Source organism: Leguminivora glycinivorella, chromosome 19 (assembly GCF_023078275.1).
Source record: "Leguminivora glycinivorella isolate SPB_JAAS2020 chromosome 19, LegGlyc_1.1, whole genome shotgun sequence".
NCBI lineage: Eukaryota > Metazoa > Arthropoda > Insecta > Lepidoptera > Tortricidae > Leguminivora > Leguminivora glycinivorella.
Genome location: NC_062989.1, coordinates 7411149 through 7434665, shown reverse-complemented (window position 1 = coordinate 7434665; position 23517 = coordinate 7411149). Strand labels below are relative to the sequence as shown.

General features: G+C 37.1%; 2 protein-coding genes across 3 annotated transcripts in view; one reads left to right on the top strand and one right to left on the bottom strand.

The window, feature by feature from the left end:
* Positions 1-23517, top strand: part of LOC125236514 (flotillin-2) — a 490988-nt gene that overhangs the window by 152680 nt on the left and 314791 nt on the right.
* On the bottom strand, positions 253-16564 carry LOC125236507 (glucose dehydrogenase [FAD, quinone]-like). 2 transcript variants are annotated; one of them, XM_048143330.1, is made up of 5 exons: positions 16387-16564; positions 14931-15138; positions 10882-10992; positions 2403-2547; positions 253-2182 (listed from the first exon to the last, which is right to left on the bottom strand). In XM_048143330.1, the coding sequence occupies exons 1-5, from the start codon at positions 16410-16412 to the stop codon at positions 810-812; spliced, it is 1863 nt and encodes a 620-aa protein (XP_047999287.1). In that variant the 5' UTR covers positions 16413-16564; the 3' UTR covers positions 253-809. The 2 variants fall into 2 exon arrangements, with proteins under 2 accessions (XP_047999287.1, XP_047999286.1); XM_048143329.1 differs by lacking the exon at positions 16387-16564 and adding an exon at positions 16187-16318.

Here is a 23517-nt window from a genome sequence, read left to right as displayed (position 1 = left end):
CGTTTTCACGCCGAGGCAGTTCATCGTACTGTGCTTTTCCAAACATACAATGAAATAAAAAATGTTGTCGAAATTAAAAAAAAAAAGTTACTTTGCAGGCCTAGGCCTAAAAATACTAATATGAAATCCAACTTTTACAGTCCTCTCGAGTTGTTGCGCCCAAAAAGCGATACTTCCCGAGCCCATTTTAATGAACGTAAAGACAATATTTCATTGCATGTTTGAGAAAAAAAGGTTTTCAATAAGAAGGCAAACTTTATTATTGAACAAGAAAACCTGCGTAATATAATATGTATAAGACAAAGTCATGTTCGTTGTCAAGTTCAAAACCTAGCAGATAACTTCGCAATTGGGCAGAAATTAATATCCTCTAAGAAATGTATACTTTTAATAAATAGTGCTATTTACTGTGGATTTATTTACAACCTGCCTTAAAAAAAGTTATATTTACTGTTCACGTCATGTAAGTAAATTGAAAGATGCTATATTAAAATAAATTATAAATAAATAAATCCTAGTCCATTGGTACAAAGATAAAATCCAAGGACCAAATAATAAATGATAGTTTAAGTTTTTATGTGCTCATACTAAGAATGGCACTCAATGCAATGAAATTACAGGCACATACGCATTACAACGTAGATATGTATATGTATATCAATCATTGTATTTATTTATGTAATATAATAATAAAGTAAGGAAACGTTAACGTATATGTCACAAATAAATAGGTATATAAAATTGATCAATTATAAAAGTCAGTTCTTCGCCTAGACTGGGATTTTTGTAAATATGACAAAGTAAGCCAATTAAAGCGGCTTGATACGTATACCCCAGTCCTCCTTGATCATATCAGCTGCCTTCTCAGCAATCATCAAAGTCGGGGCGTTGGTGTGCGCCGCGGGAACGTGCGGCATAATGCTCGCGTCCACTACCCTCAGCCCTTTAATGCCGTACACCTTCAGTCTAGCATCCACAACAGCCCCAGGGTCCTCCCTCGGGCCCATCTTAGCCGTACAACAATGATGATAAATCGTATTCGTTATAGTCTTCATTGCGCAGTACCAATACGAGTCCGAGTTAAACTTGTGATGCGCACAATTCGGCAACGGAATATCGTGCAATCTGCTCCCAAACTTTTGAAACGCTTTAGTCTTCGATAGCTGAATTATTTTTCTTATACCATGTAATATAACCTTTTGGTCGTGTCCTCCATCTGAAAAGTAGTTTGCGTAGATGAGCGGCTTTGTGTAAGGGTTTTTATTCTTCAACATTATCCGACCTTTTGATTCCGGGAGAAGAAGCATCGGGAACACCATCCACGTGTCGCGATCTTGAATTGGCCCGTAAACTTTGTCGTAGATACGATCATCAATAGCGAAGGCTTGTTTGTACGACGGTTGGCTAACCAATGAGCCTGCTACGAACAGCAGTTCCAAGTCAGGATAGCCATCGAGATCGTTCGGGTTGTTCGTGTCGATAAAAGCGATGGCTTCGGTTCCGCTCGGCGCTGACAACGGCCCGGTGTGATGACTGAAATATTCTAGAATATTGCTAAATGTAGCCACGCGTTCGGATCTAATAGAATCCGTTGTATTTATCACAAAAGTCAGACCGCCCAATGCCCAGTGGTCTTGGAGATTATATCCTACGGGTAAATCGACAACTGTCGTGATGTTCATCTCCGTCAAGTGCTGTTTGGGGCCTATTCCGCTGATCATTAATATTTGAGGAGAGTTGATGGCACCAGCTGATAGAATTATTTCTCGCGACGCCTTCACGATGTACCGGCGACCTCCTTTGCGAAATTCTACACCGTATGCTCGCTTAGTCCAAGGATCAATCAAAATACGCGTCACCATAGCATTTTTGGCAACGTGGAAGTTTTTTCTATATTTTATGGGGTGAAGGAAAGCCCGACTTGCACTCATGCGTGTTCCATTGTTCATCGTAAATTGTATGATGGAATATCCGATTTGTTTTTCACCGTTGTAGTCCACGATTCTCCCGCCAGTCTCGACGCCCGCTTGCAGGAACGCGTCTGAGAGTCGAGTCCTCCAACTGGGGTACTGAAGGGTCATTTCTCCCTTTGTTGAATGGTACACTTTATCCTTTCTTAGTTCTGGTATTTGAATGTTTTCAGATTTCTTGAAGTATTTTAGAATTGAAGCGTAGTCCCATCCTGTTGAAGATATAAATTATCAGTATTAGAAAGGATGAATTTTTTTTGTTTAATTGTAACCTAGGGTAAACTAGCCTCATTCGGTGACACTCCTAATTCGGTGATACAAGCTTTAAAGCACCATTCCGAAAGACGATTTTGGTTGTTTCACCGAATTAGGCGTGTCACCGAATGAGGCGAGTTCAACCCTACGCTGAGAGAGAGAAAAGGAGAGGTATACCTGGGTTGCCATTCGCCGCCCACCGGTCGTAGTCTTTCCTGTTGCCCCTGGTGTGCATCATGGAGTGCAGGACCGAGGAGCCTCCCACCACGCGGCCTCGGGGCCAGGAGCACCGGCCGTCACGCATGCCCATGCAGCCAGCTCTCTGTAACAAGAAGTAGGTATCATTAGACCTGTTACATCTTGTCAGATTATTTATCAACGTCTGTGGTACATGAAGGACAGCGTCTTTTAGTTGGTATATGCTTAAAATAAATAGTCCTATTCTACCGTACCGTAGAGAAAAAGACTTCCTATAAAACTGAAGTTGCCTAGAATCTTATGCGCGGCAATATCCAAACCAATTGTCATAATTGAAGTGTAATCTTATCTGTGGTGGTTGTGCACGCAAAGAGATGTCAACTTGTACTAACCCTAAGGCCTGATTTAGACGGCGTGCGAACTCGCATGCGATTTTAGTTACATTGCGGGCTGTTGAGGTTACATACAATTTAGCACAGCCATCATACCGCAATGTAATAAAACTAGTATACCTACGAGTTCACGTACAGTCTAAATGGGCCCTAATAATTTCTCGTAGTACCTAGTATCGTAAGTTCAAATAAATTTGCAGAATTCTGCTATTAGCCATTATCTACGTTTAAATAAAAAGCTAAGATTACATACCTGCACAGTAACTGCAAAATTATGCATTAAGCAATAAATATCACAATTTCAAAGTCAATGGGGCGTAAATGTCCTTAATAAAAAGTTTTTATTTGGCATTAATTAACAATCCTATTATTTATTTATCGTAATACAATTAAAGGAAATATAAAACCTAGCTTCTCGATGCCTGTGCTTAATAAAAAGGTACATCCTTAATTCCTTATAAATAATAGATACCTACTTAAGTATACCTATTTGATAGATGATTTTGTTTTTGCGCTAAAGGCATCGTTAATATTTAATATAATGTGTGATTTACCACTATATTTTCTAATCACGCGAGAAAAATAATTACCTAAATTATTTTTGTAGCTTGTTTCAGAGCGCGAAAAAAATAATTATCTAAATAAATGTATAGCTTGTTTCAGGCATTTTTTACTTCCAAGTTTGTTATATTGACTAATCACGCGAGTAATAACCTAAGGCACGTACCTAATTACCTACTAAATAAATACCTAGAATTATAGCAAAACGTAGCAAAAAGTGAAACGAAAAAAACGAATTCAAATATACTTAGTAGGCGTGTAGGTATTCCTATTATTATGGCTACGTTCAGGTCGTTCAGAAATACGCACGACACAGAATATTTACATAGTTACCAATTCATCTTATTTCTAGTAAAAATTAAAATTCGGTTTTCACGATTCCAAATATCCAGTGCTCTAAAATTTGACATTCACCTTTCTGTCTTCTATATAAACGCCCCATTCTGTTCATGGACTTTGCAGCTTCGCCTTCTCACATTTTACCACTTAGGAAACACCTAAGAGAAAACAAGCCCGATAACTAGCTGTGGTGATAACGACACTATTGTTGGCGGTAACGACGTCTAGCTCAAAACCTGTACTTGATTGTCAAGAAATGAGCTGTCTAATTTATCTTCAACAAGTGGTCCGTTGGTGGGAAATGGGAATGCAGATTCATTGTTTGCTGTTCTTGTGTATTTGTTAAGTGTAAAGTTCTGATATCGTAGAATGTTTTATACTTATTGGTATATTTTTTCTTTTATCTACTTACTTCTCTTCTTCTTTATTAGTCGTTACTCTTGTCAGAGTGGTCGTGGTCATTGGGATCGTTGTAGTGCCTTCTCAATGGTTTCCCGCCATATTGCTCTATTTGCAGCGTTCCGCGCGCACAGATCTACTTACTTACAATGCACTTTAATAATCCGTCTGATTTGAAATGCGATCGTTGTCATATTTGCTTACGATGGTCACCAGTAGCCTGTTTCGCCACAGTAACACTTCGCCGTTTATTGCCTGTTCAAAAAGGAAATATTGACGCTGGTCGCTGATAATTTACTATTACTAATATTGTTGCTTAAATCAACCCAGGAATAGGCCCAGAATTGTCAGTGTCAAGAGTCAATGTCACTGTGCTGTGGTGAAATATGCCACCGGTCTTGTGAGATTAAGGACAAGAAAGACAAAAGGATTATTATTATGAGCATATTGTGTCCCACTGCTGGGCAAAGGCCTCCCCCCTCTTTTTCCATTCCTATCGGTTTTGTGCGACAACTGACCAGTCTCTCAAAAAGGAGTCTAAGTTATCCCGCCATCGCCGACGAGGTCTGCCGGATCCTCGATTTGACTCGAGGGGCTCCCACTGCGTGGTAGTCTTGGCCCATAAGTCATTCGGCATGCGACAGACGTGGCCAGCCCAGTCCCACTTTAACTTGGCCGCTTTCCGAGCTACATCAATTATCTGAGTTTTTGAGCGCAGCGTAGTGTTCCGGATTCGGTCCCTTAGTCTCACATTTAGTATGCTGCGCTCCATAGCTCTCTGGCAAACCCCGAGTTTAGACTTCTGAGCTTCCATCAAAGACCAAGTCTGAGCACCGTAAGTGAGGACTGGAAGTATGCAAAAGGGTTAATTTAAGGTTTTTTGCATCAAAAGATCGGCCATAGCCATAACATATGTATGGTGATAGAGTCGCACTCTGGACGCCCTGTGCCTTTGCCCCATATTTTAGGGTACACACTTCGTAGAACAATAACTACAATAAGTAACAGAGTGCAAAATATATAAAATATATAAATTATCATCTACCATTACTTTGCCTATAGTAGCCATAGTCCCAGGTCCCAGGGCGTCATTAGTCCAACACTGTTGCCTTTTTAAAGCACAATTGTTTGTTTAATCGGATAATAGTCTGAACTGGCCTCGTGCCGCAGTTTGCTGTGCTGCATTACAATGTTTTAATCGAGGTACGGTCAGCTTAAGAATATGTTAACGATTTTGATCCTCATGCCTTGGACTTACGCTCCAATATGTAAACATATTATTAGACGTGACAGTACAATATCACGTAGGAAGGTTACATGACCGGTCAATTTGATCTTCTGAATGACGAATAAAAATTATATTGACAGAGTTTTCAATGATTCATGCTTATAGATTCACTGAGTGCTAGTGTAACAGAGAGAAATATCCAAGATCCACTTCGGACCATGAATGATTGAGAATATTCAGATCTTTGTTCCTCGCCAAGTTGCCAGTTGCGTTTCTATCACCTCGTAGCGTCAACTATTGTTACTTCGGCTAGGCCGCATGTCTACGCAGCCTGAACTGATTGAAGTGTTACCTATACCACATCTCGGACACTGGCGATCAAATATATTAAAGAGGCGCGTTCCTAGCACACATTCTAAGTTCGTGTAGGTGAACGCGTACCATGACTGTATGAGTGAGATATGACGGGTTGACTATTCGCGTTTTTGACAGGCGGTAACTGTGAGGTAACCGAGAGGGGGTGGGCGGCGCTTTCAGCGGGGAGTGGGAGTGGCCATACTGTACGATAGTACTCTTTATTATACTGTGCCTATACACTGCACTGACTCTTCTTGATGAATATTCAAATTGCATACTTACCATGCACTGCACGCCATCGCCAGTGCAAATTTTATATAAGACCTTGCAGAAACCAAAAATATTATAAATACAATATACTTGCGAATTGTTCTGTTGTTTTATTAAATAGTTATGTTAACTGTTATCGAAAACAGGTTGTAAAATTAATTAAGTTTTAATTGTAATGTCTGTTTCATTGTCATTGTCAACTTAACATGGCCGATTGGTCGACTTTGAAATCGACCAGTTGTAGTCTTATCAAGTATGAAGCCTGCTTTCACATATGGATGGATAATCGTGTTCGTCGATTTCCAATACAATATTGAATTCTTTGACAAATCACGTTAAAAGATCACGCACCTACATTTAAATACAGTTGCATAAATCTTGATCGGCATACTAAACATCTGGCATAACTCCTCAAAATGTAGCCTTTAACATTCATGCACTATATATAAAACAAGTAAAAATAAAACAGTAGCTTTTATCCAGTTCAACCTACATGGTTGACAACAGCTACTGAAAACTTCAGACATCCCATAGGTTTAAGTCATACTGAACAAGTTTAACTGCGGGTCCACCCCGACATTGCGAAAAGAAATCTGTTAAGTCTACATTTTGGTTGCGTGGTCTTCAATTCTTAAAAATGTGGTTTGATCTTGAAATCTTGAGATTTTTTCGCGATTTAGGTGTTGGTCCCTTGTAGGGATTGCAATCCGGTCTTATATCCAATCCGGCCGGATCCGGCCGGAATCCGGCCGGATTTTGGTCCCAATCCGGCGGATCCGGCCGGATTGGCCTTGAGGATTACATTTACCCAAATAGTAACTTGTTTTGTATGTTTTCAGCATAATATGAGACATATGATGGTATTTTACTTCACGATTAATAAACCAAAAGTTGAAAGCTTAGAAATCAACATTTTTGCCAGGTAACAAGTTAATTTTACTAAAATAATCAATCGCAAATAAAATTCTTTCGTTCTTTTTAAACTTTCATAGGATAACAAAATTATTTTTACTGTATTGTTTGACAGTAATACCTATAGAGCTTTTAAGATACAATTAAGAACGGACATTATAACATTACCTACATGCATTATGAGATAACTATTAAAAAAAAAGACAATTATGTTTTGTGTTATTTTACACTTAACTTTTCTCACACGCAAAGAAGAACTAAAAAAAAACTACAGTAGCTAAGTTAAAGTCATCAAGAGTAATTGACCTTAGTATTATTTGCTATTGCTAAAACCACAATCTTACTGGATACCTTTTAAATATGTTCATATTTAAGCTTTGAATTGTTTTTTTATGATTCTCGTAGCAATGTGCCCTCATACTTCTTATATCATGCTGAAAACGTTTTTCTTGTAGTCCTACGTCTCCACAGAGATGCAAAGGGCCTTCTCAAGCACGCGCCATGCCTTCCTATCTTCAGCTACCTTCGTGGCCTGGCTCCAGCTCGAACAGGTCGCTCGTAGTTCATCCTCAACGGACCGCTTCCATGAGTTTACAGGGCGCCCAAAGCCAAGGCTCCTTCCAGCGGCAGGCGATTTTCAGCCGAAAGAAATGGTTGCGTTATTTTGTTAGAGGGAACTCTTGGAATTGTGTGCTACCAATGTACTTTTTGTGTCGCGGTTTCCTCACTAATGGGTGTTTGCTGGCAAATACTCAATAGGTCTTGATTTCGGATAGTGTTTGGCCAGAAAACGCGAATGATCGACCTCAGTGACATGTTAACGAAAAGTTTTGTCGTATGGCCCTTTGTCACTCTCCACTATTCCACATTTTGCATTCAAGCAAACAATTGCACAGATTTCACTACAGATTCAAAGACGGAAAGTTTGACGCGTCACTTGAGCACATTATTTTACTTCCAAACGGCCTAGTAATGCAAAAAACGTACGTATTAAATTATTTTTTGATTGGAAATCAGACCGGATTGCAATCCCCGTGTTGAGCTACGTTCAAATGTTAGCGTAAATGTTTTCTTTGCACTATTTTAAGTTTTAAATTACATTACCGGATCCGGTATCATCAAAAAAGCACCGGATCCGGCCGGATTACCGGATCCGCCGGACCGGATTGCAATCCCTAGTCCCTTGGTAAAAGTTGCTCAGTATGAGCTGCACCTATGGAGTGGCTGCTTAACACGGTCTATATTTGTGAGTGTGTTTAGTAAAACGTCCCAATTTGTCGGTTACCATTAAGGCGAGATTTACTTGTATCTTTATATAAATAATAATAAGCGGCTCTATAGCAATCGACAAAGTCCATAACAACTCCAACAGTAAGTATATTCATAGTTTTCATCAGTCGAGGCTCTTTAATGATCTGTCTCAATTTCTCAAATATCAAGTACATAATTACATGCAAATGTCGTTTAACAGGTACGATCTAATGAACTTAATAATTATTCCAAATACTTCCACCTAAACCTAGACTGGCATCCCAATTAGGTCGAGGAAAAGTCATTGTCATTGTCATCTACCGAGCTGCCACCTGTCACGTAAGCATGGCCCTCTGAGCACGTACGTTTAGTAATAGTTATACAATGCTTCCTATCGGCTATCTGTTACTGTAACATTGAGATAAGTCCTTCGTAATCTTTGTGGTGAGTCCTCACGTCGGCCTATGGACTGGTGACCTTTTGTTTTTAACCCCCGACAAAAAGTTTGACGTGTCTGTCTGTTTGTCTGCCTGTCTGTCTGTGTGAGTGTCTGCCTTTGGCATCGTAGCTCCGGAACGGATGAACCGATTTCGTTTTTAGCTGAATTAGTTGGGAGTGTTCTTAGCCATGTCTCATGAAAATCGGTCCACTGCCGAGGGTTTTTAAATTTTTTAATTTTGTGGTTATTAGGTTATGATAATTTAAATGCATCCATCAAAATTAAAACCTCATTCGTTCAGAGTATTTCACCGACACGCAAAGCGACGGGAGTGGCTGTCACAGATATTTAATTTTATGGGTGTTCAGTACCTATAGTTTTACTTGCGATGTCCTGTCACTTGAATTCAGCAATAGTGCTCATCCTAACCAGTAAGCATTAAACGCCTAAACAGTGTTTTGATATGTTTTCATGACATGACATTGATGCATGGATTGGAATTATAGGCGTCCAAAGGCTATGGAGACTGTTTACCATAAGGCGGGCTGTATGCTTGTTTGCCACCGACAACGAATACGAAAATCGAAATGTCATTACCTGCCTCTTTATTGCTCAAATATTAAAAAGCGATTAATATTCGATTTATTTGTAATATTAACTTTTGCGTAATATAATATCCGTCCTGTTGTGGTGGGGTACCTAATCATTTGTAAATTTAAATTATTATTTAGACAGGTACATACTTTTATGAGTTTCAATTGACTAATAATTGTGCGTCAACTTTGACATTGATGCGTACTCAGAATCGTAAAACGGCTGTTCTTGTCCATTTTGCAGATTCATTGAAATTGTAGATAAGAATACTAAAGCCAAATCGACATTTCCTCCTTTGCTTAAAATTGACACTTGACCTTCACCTTGAATGACTAGGATCTTATCTTAGGATCTTCTGGTAGAGTCCGCCATTTGTACTTTTATTTTTCAATTGTGCAATAAAGTTTAAATAAATAAATAATAAATAATCTTAAGGAACTACCTAACTGGCTTTAAAGTTATGAATTAGTTGACTTGATAGTGAAATAAATTCGAGGACGTAGTTAGAAAGAAGAGAAATAAACGTTCTGTATATCGTCACTACTTTGAAATAATCTCGTATCTCACGCTGTTCCTCAAAGTTAAAACGCAGTAAGTCTATATGCATTCCATACATACTTACTACAATTTTCTTTTCATTGACAGGAGAAGATACAAGTTTTTTCAAAGTAGTGACGATATTGAAGTTGTAGGTGCCTACAGAAATCTCATTTTTCCTTTCCTTTGGCATATGGTATTAACCGATGATGTGCGCAGCCCTACGATCGGTATAGAAAATGGTTATGGTCGCACCTCTAGTGGATTTAACAGAAGAGCATTACCCGCCTTTTGTGGGTTCTATTGTATTATCCCAAGTTGTATCTGTTTCTCGTGATTTATTGTATTAAATCCTTGTATTTGATGATGATTGGTATTTTAGTTTAACAGTATGTAACATATAGATATGTATGATTTTTAGACTATTATAATTTACTAGCTTTTGCCCGCGGCTTCGCTCTCGTTAAATTTGCGGGATGCTCCATACAAACTCCACCCCCCATTTTAGGGAAGTGGGAGGTTAGAAAGAGACAAAAAGTAGTAGCCTTTGTCCCTTCAACTATCTCCATTTAAAAAATGTCGTCAATTCGTAGCTCCGTTTTGCCGTGAAAGACGGATAAACAAACAGACACACACACTTTCCCATTTATAATTTATTAGCTTTTGCCCGCGGCTTCGCTCGCGTTAGAAAGAGACAAAAAGTAGTAGCCTATGTCCCTTCAAGTAATCCGTTTAAAAAATCTCGTCAATTCGTAGCTCCGTTTTGCCGTGAAAGACGGACAAACAAACAGACACACACAATTGTGATTGTGTAGCGACGATCTTTTTGTGAATGCATTTTATTTTATTCTGACATGTAAAATTCAATACACATTTTCAATAAGAAATAAATTAATCTAATCTAATCATGATCATGAATCTCATGAACAAACAATATTACTCATCACTATCGGATTCATATGCAGTCACTAACTCACTATCCAAGTACAGTCACCGGCATAAATATGTGATGATTTCTATAGGTACCTTGTCACATTAACGTCATGTTTGAAATGTCATGCGAAATTGTCAAACAATTTAAAGCGCCAAGGTACAGAAATCATCACTTATTTATGCCGGTGACTGTACCCACTAGATCAGACGGGTCAGACCAGGAAAATGGTTAGAGTAAGTACCTACCTGTGGCTCTGTTCGATAGTCCCAATTGGCGTCGGTGAATTGTAACATCGTGGCCATCACAGGAATATCCATGAATAGCTGCTCGCTGCCGCCTGCTTCTATAAGAAGGACCTGTAAGCACGCCAAATATTACATAAAAAGTATGTCACAAATTGATGTCCAAGGTTGTCAGCCATTGAGCTGCGTCAGGAGTAAGTCATAATAAATAAGAACAAACCCATATATGCCCATAGGGTCGTTTTCGACCCACTGCTGAAAACACGCTACTACTCATTATAATAAGTAGGAGAATGAGGTTGTCACTCCAAAAAATAGGGAATAAAATATGTGTTGGGCACATATGGGTTAATATCATCATATGAAAAAAAAACATACTAATAAAATCATCCTATCAATCCTAATTAATGGACAGTTTACTTTTAAGGCAAATCTTTTCTAGCAGATAGACGGGGCCTAGCCGTGCGTGCGATTCATTTATCATTGTATAATAACTGTACAATTACTGATTTCTACTTAGATCATCGTTTATAACCAGAGATCGGATTTTTGTGCGTCATCTCATACTAAAAGTCATTAAAATGACGTGTCACTAAGGATGTCGCAAATCTGTCCGATCTCTGTTTATAACCTAACCACAAAATTAAAATTTTGAAAAAACCCTCGACACAGTGGACCGATTTTCATGAAACATGGCTAAGAACACTCCCAACTAACTCAGCTTTCAACCAAAAAAACTAAATCTAAATTAGTTTATCCGTTTGGGAGCTACGATGCCACAGACAGATACACACACACACACACACACAGACAGACAAACCGACTGATACGTTAAACTAATATTTAACACCACAGCGTCGGGGGTTAAAAATTACTTTTAAATTAAATCAAATGAAACTAATGCATGTAGGTAAGGTCAGTCCAAGATAAGTTAGCAACGATTCGGCAGCTGAAGCCAACGAAGTGGCGGGGCGTCGATACAACTCGATTCCCTACGGGTTCCCTAAAATTCTTCAGTATCTGTAGAAGTTTATACAAAACAGATCCCGAAAACCCCTCCGGCTTTATCAACGAAAATTTTCACGCCACGCCACTGCTACTTACTCAAGATTGGTAACAATTAACCAAAAAAGCTAAACGGTCCGATATAGATTATTTCATTGTTATTCAGATTCTCAAATTTCGTTCCAATTGATTAAATTTTGAAGGAGGAAAGAGTAGAGAGCGGAACCTCGATTATAAAGATTTTTTTGAAATATGTTTTGACTGAGTTGTTCTTAATGGATAATTTTTTTTCGATAAATCTAGTTAATAACACTTGTATATTTAACTAAAATTCCCAAATTGAAAGGGGGGCTCCTTTCCATTTTAGCATTTTAGCTACCGTATCCTCTTAATCTTTTACGTATAATTCATTCTTATATAATGTATGTGTGATAAAATTATATGAAATATAGTTTGATTTAAGTTATTTATCACTGAGAATTTAGCTAGTAAGACACAATTGTCAAGTAAAGTTAGTAAATAAAATGTAAATAGGTAGTACCTATTACTAAACAGTTTAATTAAGTTGGTATTTTCCTTGATAGTGGTGACTCATATCAAGATCTTATCATTGTAACTCCGCTCCGTCGCATAGCGAATAATGCCTCTTGCGATTCAAGATGAAACTGGAACGCACTGGGATGAAAACACTAATATTTATGAAAAATACGTTCAACTTGAAACATTAAAACTAGCAAAACGTGAAAATTTTTTGAAAAAACCCCCGACCGCGACATATTTAGTAGACCGATTTTCATGAAACATGGCTAAGAACACTCCCGAAGTCCCGACTAACTCAGCTTTCAGACAAAAAAAACTAAATCTAAATCGGTTCATCCGTTCGGGAGCTACGATGTCACAGACAGACACACACACAGACAGACAGACAGACAGACACGTCACTTATAACACCCCGTCGTTTTTGAGTCGGGGGTTAAAAAGTAAGTATTCATTTTCATACACATCACATTGTATGGGAAAAGTTTCTCATTACTAGAGGCTTTTTAGCCAGCATATTTTTTGGCCCTATAGAAGCGTTTGATCCTCGATAGAAATGGAATCGATTGACATAAAAAAAATCTTTGCCCAAAATGACGTTTTATCACACCCTGTATGCTTTTTCAAAATCTGCACTGACTCACTATCAAAATACATCCTGTATATGACTAGGTAATATCGTAGGTAACAGATATTAAATATGGCACAATTTAAAAAAAACTTAAACGCCTGTAAACCATTAGTAGCAATTGTTTGGTCTGGTCGCGAGACAAGGTATTTTAGGTACTCATGTTTAAATAGGTACGCTTGTATGGAGAACTTTGCTCTTAAGCAGTGGAAATTGCTACTTCTCTGGGAAGAGTTTTACATGAATCGCCTGACCATAGTTGTAACGTGGTCTGAATTTAAAATTTAAGTTTCGTGTCATGTGCTCATGGAACACTTAAGACGCTGACAACACCCAATGACCTTGATGCTAGCGTACTCATGGAACACTTAAGACGCTGACAACACCCAATGACCTTGACGCTAGCGTACATTGTCTATTCGCATGGGAGTAAGTGAGAGCGCGATGTCACTAACAGAGGGCGGCTAGGTACGAAAAGTACGGAAAAATATTGAAATAAAATAGAAAGACGCATTATTTGTGCAATATGTTTCGTTAGTGTTTTAGATATGATGTATATTTTTGTTACTGTAATTTGAATTAAAGACAACTAAGTGAATAATTAAACGACATAGAACCGTTTAATGACGAACTCGAGACCAATCTTTGCATTTTTTTTCTATCGAGCCGATTTCGTTAAATCGTGTAGCGAGTACGGCTATGTTCATTGAAATATAATGAATAATAACATATAATTTATTTGCCTTACTAAAACTAATAGTTTGTCTGAAAAAACTGCGCAAGTAACATCAATTTTGCGCAGTTGGGTGTTGTCAGCCCCTTAAAACAAAGTATGGGGTGTTTGAACTTAAAGTTCAAAAACCTAGTATGTTGATATCTCAGTTAACAGATGTGTAATGTAAGATTTGCTATGTTCGAGTTTGACAATATGTTGTCAACATTGTTGCTTTTATTATGGACCTTTGTTTACGTTAACTTTAATGAGTCATTTCTTCGTGCCTGTTAATGTTGAAGTGTGCAAAAAAGTATTTGATTGATTAAAATAATTGCGATCATGCGTACCGTTACGAACAACTTACGACAAAAGTAATGTCCCTGTTATTTTAGACTCGAAATCTATCGTCATAATATGTTTACCAATAGGTCTATTAATGTTACGCTTATTTATCACACATGAGTTCAATAACACTCTTATTTTCTATTGGCTTTATATACGCGTGTATACCCTCGTAACACCCGCCATACAAATATTTTGCTAAAGAATTATGATCCTAGTTGCATTTAAATTAAGCTGAGTTTCATTTGTTCTAAAAATTTTAGAGACAAAAGAAATGCTACTTTATTTATTTACATGAAACTTAAAATTCCATTGAACCGAAATATACATACATCTCATTTGCACACTGGGCGGCAAGAGGATACAATTAGCTTTATTAATCATTTGCCAATGCTGTATTTTTTACATCTTTATTTGTAACAAAGAGGAAAAACCCAAAAAACTGAGGCTTTTTATGTGTTATGAATCCTTCTAAGTATAAAAATTTAAGAACCTGTCCTCACGTACAGTCGGTTGCAGAGAAAACCCCGACCTTATAGATATTTGTATGGAAATGTTCTAGGCGAAATAGTGCACCGCAGAAATTGCTGCTGTGATGAGATCATCCTCTACGTATTACCTTGAACTAGTTGAACTCTTCCACTTTTGTGAGCCGATTGCTAAGCAGTAGCAGTCCTAGACTCCTAAGTGCCTATTATTTTAAAGTCGTTCTTCTAATAAAGTTCTTTGGCGTCAAGGGGCTCCCCAAGATACAGGTTGTTGGTATCGCTGATCAACCCTGACTGTACAACGAAGTAACAGCTGCTAGGAGCGTCCTCTACGTACCTTGAAGTCTTCTACTTCTGTAAGTCGATTGCTAAGCACACATCCAGCAGTTCCAGCTCCTATGATGACGAAATCGTACTCCGAGAAAAGCTCTTCAGCGTCAGGAGGCTCCCCAAGGTACAAGTTGTTTGTATCACGGAGTAGACCTGTCACTGCATCGAAGAGTGACGGCTGCTGGGAGACCACCCCGCTGAGTATGCATGATAAACTGAAAAAGAAAAATAGAATGAGAGGAAGTCAATGGAAACTTATGTCAGCGATGCGCTTTCCGGTCAAAGCATCTGTGACCCTCTCCGTTCAGTTCAGATTCGCATTATAGTGTGGTTTTTAAGAATCTTTTCTTTTTAAAATGAATTCTTTAAAATTATGACGATGACATTAGACTTCGCGGTTTTGAACTGGAACTTAAGTCACTTAGTTTCGCAGTGGAGACTACCTACTAAATTCCTAATGATTTATTTTTGTTGGAGATATGTGAGGGCCTTTATGACGTATGTAAGGACGCAAAAAAAAACTTGATTGAGCGGAGGTCTTTTTGTGGAAGTTTCATTTAAGTATTTTACTTAATAAATGACCTTCACTTGGCGGTAACCTCTTAACCCTCATTATTGTATATAACTATTTAATTTTGCCACTGAGGTCGCGCATTCATTGATAAAGTATAGTCAAATACTCATAAGCACCAGGATACATTGCCTTGATATTTGATGATGAGCGAAAAGTTCATTGCTGTTCTAATCATTCGTAACATTACATTCAAGATAAATAATACTGGTCACTTTGTATTGGATATACCTGTGCATTTTGTACTTGAGTGTAGTACCTGTCAAATCAATTGTTTATCAAAAACACAAAAATAATTGTATACTGTATTCGCAAAAGTTAGGTCACCAATCGATCGCTGGAATTGTCAAGGTGGATCATTAATGAATTATAAACTATTGATCGATATTTGTTTCTGTGGGCTATACCTATACCTCGCAAATCTTCACGACTCCATTTTGATAGAATTTAAAATCTAACTCGGCAATTTGTTTTATAAAAACTTAAAATTTCACAAGAATTGGTTGATAAGTTGCTATAGATTTAGGTAGAACACCTAGAAAACTACACGGACTTGCGCAATAATGATCTTCTTATCTCGGAAAATTAGCTCAAAACAAGACTATCCCCTTTAGAGTTATTTAATCTTAAGATCTGATTAATATCAAAGTAAGTTTAGATTAATCTAGATTTAGAACTAATCTAAAACGTACCTTAAGAAGATGATCCACTGATATTTTGTGTTATTGCTGAATACCTTAATAAAGAACATTTTTATTATTTTATCTTTTCGATCCTTTCACATCTGAGGTAATAATTTGACTGATCGAATAACAGGAGTGCACGATTTAACGCATTAATTGTCGTTTGACAACTTTATAACTATTACCTGTGGAAAAATCACGCAAATTACCTGTTGTTCCTTATGAGATTCGCCATTAAGAGGTCTTCATCAAAGGTCTGACGCAAAAGTTTAGTTTTGTTTTGCTTATGTTTATACTCATTTGGTTTGCACTTATTAGTTAAATGTTGATTGGCACGTGATTAATACCACAGTTCTAGAATTTTCTTTTAGTAACACTGACCAACCATGCGGTGAAAGAAGTCTAGAGGTTAACTATAAAAATTGTCATTATGTGCGATAGGAACTGTTCCGGAGAATTATAGGGAACCAGGAAGACCGAAGATAATTTATTTTAACCAATGACAGGAATACAGGACGTGTCTTACCAAGAGTTTAAGGCGTTCACAGAGAACTGAGTCCCGAACAAATGTAGAAGAAAGTGCAATGAACGCAGCCCTGATTGACTCCAGGAAATGAAACAGATTGTACAAATTGTCAGCGCTAGGGATTGCAATCCGGTCTGATATCCAATCCGGCCGGATCCGGCCGGATTTTGGTCCCAATCCGGCGGATCCGGCCGGATCCGGCCGGATTGGCCTTGAGGATTAAAAGTACCCAAATAGTTACTTTTTTTGTATGTTTTCAGCATAATATGAGAAATATGAAGGTATTTTGCTTCACGATTAATAAACCAAAAGTTGAAAGCTTAGAAATCAACATTTTTACCAGGTAACAAGTAAATTTTACTAAAATAATCAGTCGCAAATAAAATTCTTTCTTTTTTTTTAAATTTTCATAGGATAACAAAATTATTTTTACTGTATTGTTTTACAGTAATACCTATAGAGTTTTTAATGAGATAACTATTTAAAAAAAGATAATTATGTTTTGTGTTATTTTACAGTTAACTTTTCTCACACGCAAAGAAGAACTTAAAAATACTACAGTAGCCTTACCATGACTTTTTTGAGTTAAAAAATACGTTACGTTTTCAGTGAGAGTTACGGAAAATGTATGGAAAAACTGAACAGCGCTCCAAGCGGAAACGCTCACGTACTAAAATTTTCATCGGTACCATAAGTTATTAACGTGTTTACTCCGAGTTTTCAATACGTTCCTAACTTTACAGCTAAGGCGCTCTCTTTCTAACTGTATGAAGTCAATAGAACCAGAACTATTTGACAGTCTCTAGTGAAAACTCAATACTTTAATCATTGACAGTCACTAGCGTAAAAGTAAACCACCAATTCACTGTGATGTGTCATTACTGTCAAATTATATAACAATCCCACAACATTTTCACGATTATATTTGCAATTTTAAATACAATTATGACTAATATGTATTAATTTATAATATTACGTGAAATTCAAGAACAGCTTAAATGTAGCAGTTAGTCAGTAGTTCGATAAAAAGATAAACCAGTGATGAAACCAGTGTTTGATACTTTTACAAAGGTAATGAGTTATATTTATTCATCATTTTGTACTGTTTAGCTACAGTTGAGATGATTATATTGGTTGCTTTCAGAAAAAGAAGATATTATTGAAAACAATATTTCCATGCCAGCCGTATGGTATTCAGCAAACCCAACGTAGAAGATTGTTCAAATTGATAATGATTGAGGCAGTTAAGAATCAACTGATTACCTACAGCAGCAGGCAGTACCAATTCATTGGGCATGTTAGTTCCTCAATGCACAATACTTGTACCTGTAGTCACCATAACACCATGGGTATATATTAGACTCGTGGGTATATATTAGAAGTGAACCAAAGGAAAAAACTTCAAAAAAATTATCCTATTACTGAAATAAAGTATCTCATTCTGTGACTTTGTTTATCTTGTAATATTCTTGAGTAACAGGCTAAGTATTTAATAAATTGATGTGAAACGAAAACTAAAAACCTAAAATTCAGCGTTTTCGTACATATCAAACATCAATTACAACGACATCGACATAGGTAACGACAAAGTCTAAGGTAAGGTATAGAACTTTTGAAGGCGACAAGCCATTATGGGGTGTATATGAAGATTATAATTTGATACAAAAGTGAGTAGAAAAAGCATTTTGAAACAAGTAATAGTTATTTGTTATACAAGGGGCAAAGTTGTATTTTAACGCCGAGTGTGGAATTGAAAAACGAGCAAGTGAAAGGATTCTATAGTTGAACCACGAGCGAAGCGAGTGGTTCGAGAATAGAATCCTGGACTTGCGAGTTTTTTAACACACGAGAAGTAAAATACACTTGCACCCGAGTGTAACACAAAACTTTTCCCTCACTATAGCGAGGAAACTACAACGCAAAAAATGCGTTTATCACTGCTTCCAGTTGTTCCACAGGTGGTAAATCATCTTTATTACTAGATTCACCTACTTTTGTCAATTTTAAAGCAGTTAATTTGACTTTATTCAAGGTCAAATTACTTTACCCACTAGTGGATAAAATGCGTTTTTACCCGCTGGTATTAAAGGACAAAACACGTGTTTCCAAGCTAGTGAGGGGAAAAAATTGTATCTAATTTTTTGGCAGGGCACGTAGCCAAATGCACAAACGATTATGATTAACATCGTTATCGTAGCTTAGCTATCTCTATCACTTTTCCGTATTGACATGACAGAGCTAGACTGAATTTCGATCGGCGTTTAGCGCATAGATTTAAAGTCCATGGTTCAGTGTCAACGATTGACATTTCAGCTAAGTCCTATCCAAGCCTCCCTAATAACAAAGTTTGAGAAATGCATATACTCATCCTTGACTTCTTTATGAATTAGATAATGTATTGAAAAGGGATGGATATATGCTAGTTATTTCTCTTTCTGGTAGGTGGTCAGTAGGTTCTTGTTTTGCTAGGGATGTTACTTTGTCGATTCTATTATCGATAAAATACACGCTTACTCATGTTCTCACCTTAAAAATAATATAAACTTGATACATATAAAAGTAACGAAAACATACAATATCTATTATAAATATGTCATTAGGATTATTGTGGCTTTTTGACCATGAAAGTCACATATTCATACTGTATTCTTGGATAACCAATCTAACCATACCTACGGATTGCAAATAAATGGGTTGTTTATGTACTCAGTACCTACATAACCGCTCATTATTCTTCTCTTACTAAGGCCCACTGGCCCATATCACATTATCATATATATTTCATCATAGATGTGTATGTCTCCCTTCTTCTTTAACGCGAAGAAAAAGGACGGCATGTTGTCTGTGATCATGTGATTTCCATGATAGTGCAATATCGGCCTAAATAGTATGTGAAAAAAATACGAGTATATGAGAAATCAATACATTCTTCTCTTCTCATTACGCAAAGACCTAAGTAAAATGCTTTTATTTAGCATCTATCTCATGTGAAGTCCACCACTCAGAATCTACTTACCTTCTCTACCAAATGGAAAATAAAACAAACGGCAGTGTAGGTGACATAATTTATTATTTCAATAGTTTCAACTATTTTTAGTTTCTTTTAATCATCTATGAGAATATCTGGAAAAACTATAAAATATTAATGGTTGAGTTCGCTAGACCTGTTACATTACCAGGTCCGTGATGCCTACCAATAAACATTCATGTCCTTATTATTGAATGAATGTCGATAGGGTTATTATCCCTGACGTCGATAAAAATTACACATTTTTACGCATCACTATCATATAAACATAACCTAAAAACAGTTTGAAGAAATATCGAAAAAACATGAATAAAACTATGCAGAATTTAATACGGCATTAGTTATATATAAACTATCAATATCGTTTTTTATGTTTCGTTTAGATCCTACAAATAATATTATCAATAATTGAACGTAATTCGCTAATGAAAGGTTACATGTTCTTGGCAGTTTTCTTTTCACCATGTACGTGAATTACAGTCCTTAATCACACAGGTCACAGTCACATAAGGCACTTGAACACATCACAAATAGTAACACAGCAGGTTAATCAACAATCTATTAGGAATAAACACAATATAATTAAAAATCGGCCAGATGACCGCCGAGATATTTGACTTAATATAATACGACTATGTACAGTTGTCAAAGGTGGACACTGACTGTGAAAGATAAACACATATTTAATTTAGCCGTATTGTAACTACTAAAAGGCAACCAAAAGGCAACCACTTGACAATCGTTTAGTGACCACCTTCGGGAAAACGAAAGAAGTTCCGGATTTTTGTCGCATTCGCTCATAAACAAAACGTGATAGTGTGTTGTGAGTAAGATTCATGTCACCATGCTCTTATTTTAGCATGGCTTCCATGCTTTAGTTATACTTCCGTGGTCCTATCCTAGTGTCAAAGTTGACAAAGCTAATTTTTTTTTAATTTATTGGGAGCATTGGCAACTTGGCAATCAGCACAAACATACAATATTTATAATTGTTTATAATACAACATACAGCAGAAGAAACAATTACAGGAATAACAATTACTTTGTTAATCATAAAAGTAATATTGCACATATTGAAATGCTAAACTTATGACTATTTAGTAACTACACAATACAATGTTTTATGAATGAAAAGAAGTATTTTTGAACAATTACAAATTATTTACAAAGCGCCAATAGTGTGCATAATAAATTCATAAATTATAGGGTTTATGCCTACAGCCTTCAAGTTCATTTCCCAGTTCTTTGCTTGGCGGAAAATCCCAACAAACCCTAATAGGGATAGGGGTAGGGTTAGGGATAGGGATAGGTCGATTGGTCGGCAATCGGTAATTGTAAGCGATAATGCGAGAAAGTACTTTTTACCCACCGACAATAGTGCCCAGATACGGAGCCACAGAGAACCTCCTATAGAGTAGCAATCTTGTATATTTTGTTCGCGATACGAGTCACCAGTGCTAGGGGTGCGAGGAGCGGGCGGGGAATGTGTTAAGCGCGCTGTGATTGGCCGTTTCAAGGACGGCGGGCAGTCGCGCCAGATGAAAGGGACTATCCCTCTACTGACGCGTAATTGGCCAATGTAAATTGACCTATGCCGGCTCTGAATAAATTATAAATATGACTTATTTGTGGAATGTAATGCCGTCTGTTTTTAAATTTGAGCTTCTTGTTACCTTTCCACACCATTTCACACTACAGGTCCGCGGATAATCTCAGTAACCGTTAGCACTAGAAAGCTGAAATTTGGTACCAATATGTATATCAATCACGCCAACAAAGTGCAAAAATAAAAAATTGAAAAAAATGTTTTATTAGGGTACCCCCCCTACATGTAAAGTGGGGGCTGATTTTTTTTTTCATTCCAACCCCAACGTGTGATATATTGTTGGATAGGTATTTAAAAATGAATAAGGGTTTGCTAAGATCGTTTTATGAAATTATTCTTCTTCATCTTTAAGGCATCAAAATACCCTTTTTAAATTTTTTTACTGCGAAAAACAAGCGCTGCTTTCGGGTCTGTTACTTGGTCGCTACTGATCGGGCACGGCGAGCGCCCGTGCTTATATCAGTGCAAATACTAGGAAGGCTGGCGACCGCGAATCGTCTTGTAATGGATGTCTAATTGTCTATAGGGGTTGGTCTGTGTACGGAGCTATGTGAGTTCTGTTGTACAATATGTAATTTCCTCAGTGTATATAGAATACATACCTACTGGTACCTACTACCTACGCTGTGGTTGCTGTGTAACATTTGTACAACCACTGCAAGCATTTCTTTTTAAAAACAATAGTAATATGAGTAATTGAAAAAAACGCAGACAAACGTCTGCATAGAAACCGACGGATCCAAATGAAAATTTTATTATTTGTATATGTTTGAATAAGAATTTTTTAGTACGCGAGCGAAACCGCGGGCAAAAGCTAATTCTATATAAGATGCTATGTACCCTTTTTCTGTAAAAAATATTTCTATTTCTTTACTACTCAAGAACATCACAAATAAACAAAGTCAATTAATGAAATACTTTATTTTAGTAACAGGATTATTTTTTGGAGTTGAGGTTTTTTCCTTTATTGGAGCACTTCTATACATATACCTGTGATGATCATGGCCAATAATACCATTAAGTGCATCGCGGAACAAAAACACCTATAAATTGGTACTGCTCCCCTCTGCTGCCCTAAGGTTTTGAGTAGCGTAACTGCCAGAGTGCCACAGTATTAATATAAATTGAACCATCTTCCATGTTGACTGAATACCATACGGGTTTGTTCGGAAATATTGATTTCAATCATAGCTTCCGTCATCTTTCTGAAACCAAAAACTGCTTTGAGCATTATAATCATCTCAATTGTAAATAGTACAATATGATGGCCAAAAATAACTCATTACCTTATTTGATTTGTTCACTGGTTTATCTTTTTATTCAATTTTAGCTAATCTTGAATTTCACGTAATATTATAAATTAATGCAATATGTTAGTCATAATTTTATTTAAAACTGCAAATATAATTGTGAAAATTCCGTGTGATTTTTGTATAACTTGACAGAAATGTCGTGTCAAAATGGTTTGAGGCCTACTACCGAATACCGAAGTTATCGACATGTGGACATGAGTCTCTTTTACTCTTATCAGTATAAAGTGAAAGAGGAAAAATCCCTCAGTGCGTATGGTTCGAAATTTGCAGTAGACCCTATATTGACAGATTTCGATAGGTAAATTACATTTACTTATGATTTTAGTTCCATCGCGTAAACACCAGAGGCGTAGCATTCGCCTATAGTTCTTTCTCCGTTTATTGATAAACTTAGAAAGGGATAGAAGCAGCTTCTTTGGCGTGAAGTTAGGCACAATATATTGTAAACAAACGTAAACTCACTTACTTTCTGAGTAAAGTAATACGGCTCTCACTTGGGCAGCCCATGGTAACGGTACAGTAGCTAAATTAAAGTCATCAAGAGTAATTGACCTTAGTATTATTCGCTATTGCTGAAACCACAATCTTACTGGATACCTATTAAAAATATTCATATTTAAGCTTTGAATTATTTTTTTATGATCTTGTAGCAATATGCTTTCATACTTCTTATATCATGCTGAAAACGTTGTTGTTCTTGTAGTCCTACGTCACCACAGAGATGCAAAGGGCCTTCTCAAGCTCGCGCCATGCCTTCCTATCTTCAGCTACCCTCGTGGGCTCGCTCCAGCTCGACCCGGTCGCTCGTAGTTCATCCTCAACGGACCGCTTCCATGAGTTTACAGGGCGCCCGGAGCCAAGGCTCCT